This window comes from Propithecus coquereli, unplaced genomic scaffold, assembly GCF_000956105.1.
Source record: "Propithecus coquereli isolate 6110/MARCELLA unplaced genomic scaffold, Pcoq_1.0 Scaffold3, whole genome shotgun sequence".
Taxonomy (NCBI): domain Eukaryota; kingdom Metazoa; phylum Chordata; class Mammalia; order Primates; family Indriidae; genus Propithecus; species Propithecus coquereli.
Window position 1 is genome coordinate 1,457,122 of NW_012148618.1, and position 2,940 is coordinate 1,460,061.

The window sequence follows — 2,940 nt, forward strand, 5'->3', positions numbered from 1 at the left end:
TTATCTATTTGGGGTCCCAGGGAACAAGAGTCTATGTGTATCCTCCTTTTTTATAGACAGTCACCTAAGTTCTTCCTTGGCTGCTGAAATTTGACACATTTCAGAAGGATCATGGGCATAAATGCAATGACAAAAATAATATGTTAGGTTCCACAGTTATAGCCATGTCCAGAATCCAGGAGTTCTTGTAGTCCAGATCCTAAAGTCCAGAATCTGGATCATTATTTGGAGTTACAATAAACAGGTGCTGTGTTGGCAGGAAGGTCAGTGAGGAGGTATCTCAGTGCAGGGTGAGCAAGACACACCATGGACACAGCCTTTACTGACGGGCTGTTCTGAAACCACAGGGCCTGTGTCAGAAGGAAAATCTCTCGTCAGGACTGTCTCCTCATAGAACTTATTTATGCAGCAGTATTTTGAGGCAAACGTAAGAGAAAGAGAAGTCAAGTGAAGAGAGAATAAATACAACAGTCTCTGGAGATGAAATTTCTACAGGCGAAACTCAGCAAGACATACAACTCTCATCCGAATTGTAAACACAAGGAATGAGATTCAAGGTGACACATTAGTCCAGGAACTATTTTTCCTCAGAATTTTTATTAATAGGTTATGAAATATTTCAGTGAAGAGCAATTGAACTGTCATGTAGCAGAGTTAATGTCACTTTTCAGGGTGGTATATCATCCGGGAGAAAGAAGAAACATCTGGGCTAAAAACAGAGGCATTTCTAGAAAACGGAATTTAGATTTCTTTTTATACTGTGTCCCCTCCGATTCCTCTCTGGAGAGTAATCCAAGAACTCCACTTTTCCTTGGCTCTGAAGAATCAGAGCTGGAAGTAGTTGGAAGAAGCCCCCAGCATAGAACACCGGAAAGAGGAAATAATGCCCCCTCCTCAAGGCTGCACACGCCCGGGCCCCACCTGCGCCCCTCAGGGTTTGTGCAGGGCTCCCCCCGCAGTCCCTCTCGCTGTGTCTCTCATCGCGCAGTAGTACACGGCCGAGTCTGACAGCTGCACTGAGGGTTTCTTCAGGTGGAAGGAGCTGTCGCTCTTAACATTATTGGCCTGAAAACCTCTGCTGTCCATCTCCTGGGTTTCTGATGAGCTCTTCAGGAGGAGCACAGGCTCTTTGTTTTGAAACTGGACATACCAGAAAAGGAAAGCTGCATAGCTGCTCTGGTAAGTGCAGTTCAAGGTCAGAGCTTCCCCCTCAGGCAGGGTAACTGGGCCTTCTGTCTGGGTCACGGAGTCTCCATTGGTCCCTCCTAAAACCAGCAAAGGCTTTGTTAAATTGGCAATGTAAGATCATAGTCCCCAGTTTGGAGGAGGTTAAAGGTCAACCTAAAACCAAGGAACAGGACATCTAAGAAGTTTTGAGTAAGCGTTACTCACTGAATATCAACAAAATCAGAAGTCCTGAGCAGGAAGCAGACAGCATGGCCAATTGAGAAGCAGTAGAATGTCTTGTTCAGGGATACACCAAAGCTGAGAGGGCTGTTTCTCTAGCTTCTTGATCCAAATCTGGCTTGTGTGTAAAGCAGGACAAACGGCTCTGCAAGATCATGCCACAGGCTGTAGAAAAGAGAGATATGCTCAGGAAAGGAAGATGAATTTGTGTGGAGCCACCACCTGAAGGGAGCAGTGCCCTCCTGTGGCCCCTCTCTGCTCCTGCAGCTTGGCACCTTCGAATGACATTTACCCTGGAGAGGAGCTTAAGCTGCAGACCTGGAAGGGAAATGGTGTCTGAGGTGAAGGGCGGGACTCCAGAAAGGAAGCACCAAACGCTCTCTGCAGACTTCACGGTGGAACCTGGGGCTGAGACAATGGGTAATTCTTCTGTCACCCTCTTTAAGGTGCAGGGCGATGTGATGCCCTTAAATTTCCCCAGTCGCATCATCTAACGTCTGTTCACACCAACAGGTAAATTAGTTTAGGCATTTTAAGGTATCCCGAGAGTATTAAATAAAGCACATTGTGAGATCTCTTCTTGGCATAATCCCTGGAATGAGGAGGTGAGGGCCTCTTCTTAGAATGCCCTTCCATCTCTCCCCTACCTTTTTGCCTCAATAACTCCCGTTCATTCTTTAAGAACCAAAGTACACACCACCTCCTTGTGAAAGCACTCACTCTTTCTTCAGGCTGCGTCAGTGCCCACCATCCCCCCACCGCGTATTTTCTGTACATATCTATCACTGTCCTTACCACATCAAATTAGAATCATTTCTGTCCTGTTTCTCAAGCTGTAGCTGGTGCTCCTGAGATCAGAAACTTAATCCTATTAGTATCAGTAACTCATTTCCCAAAATATACAAGCCCTCAGCTCATATGAGATGCTTAAAAAGTATCTGAAGAACGGGTGAATAAATGGATGAATGGATATGTCCGGTGCGTAAAATATCTTTTGATGAGGGACAGTCTGTATGAGAGGATGTGTCTTAGGCCCCTAGTGTGACCAGCTTCTTCCAGAGGCAGATTCAGGACCTGATAACAGTTGCTTTCAGTGTTTCTCAAAATTGAGTAAGGGGCAGATCTTCTTATGAGTTCTCATATTGACTATTTTTTTTAAATATTGTGCTACCTTTTTATACATAACAATAAAATTAGATATCAATTTTTAGGCTCCTGGGTTTTATACAGATACCAAATCAGACAAAAAAGGACAACAAAATATAAAATCAATAAAAGTCAAATTAAAACATTAGTGTAAGGAATGGTCTTTCATTGAAACTAAAGAGGGCTGGGCATAGTGGCTCATGCCTGTAATCCTAGCACTCCGGGAGGCCGAGGCAGGAGGATCGCTTGAAGTCAGGAGTTCAAGACCAGCCTGAGCAAGAGCGAGACCCTGTCTCTACTAAGAAAATAGAAAAAATTAGCTAGGTGTGGTGGCAAGCACCTGTAGTCCCAGCTACTCAGGAGGCTGAGACAGGAGGATTGCTTGAG

General features: G+C 44.9%; 1 gene segment (V, D, J or C); it reads right to left on the reverse strand.

The window, feature by feature from the left end:
- Window positions 1–930: 930 nt before the first annotated feature.
- Window positions 931–1,449, reverse strand: LOC105814164. The segment is given in 2 exon segments: window positions 931–1,265; window positions 1,393–1,449. Coding segments are annotated over 2 exon segments (381 nt in total).
- Between the last annotated feature and the right edge of the window lie 1,491 nt (window positions 1,450–2,940).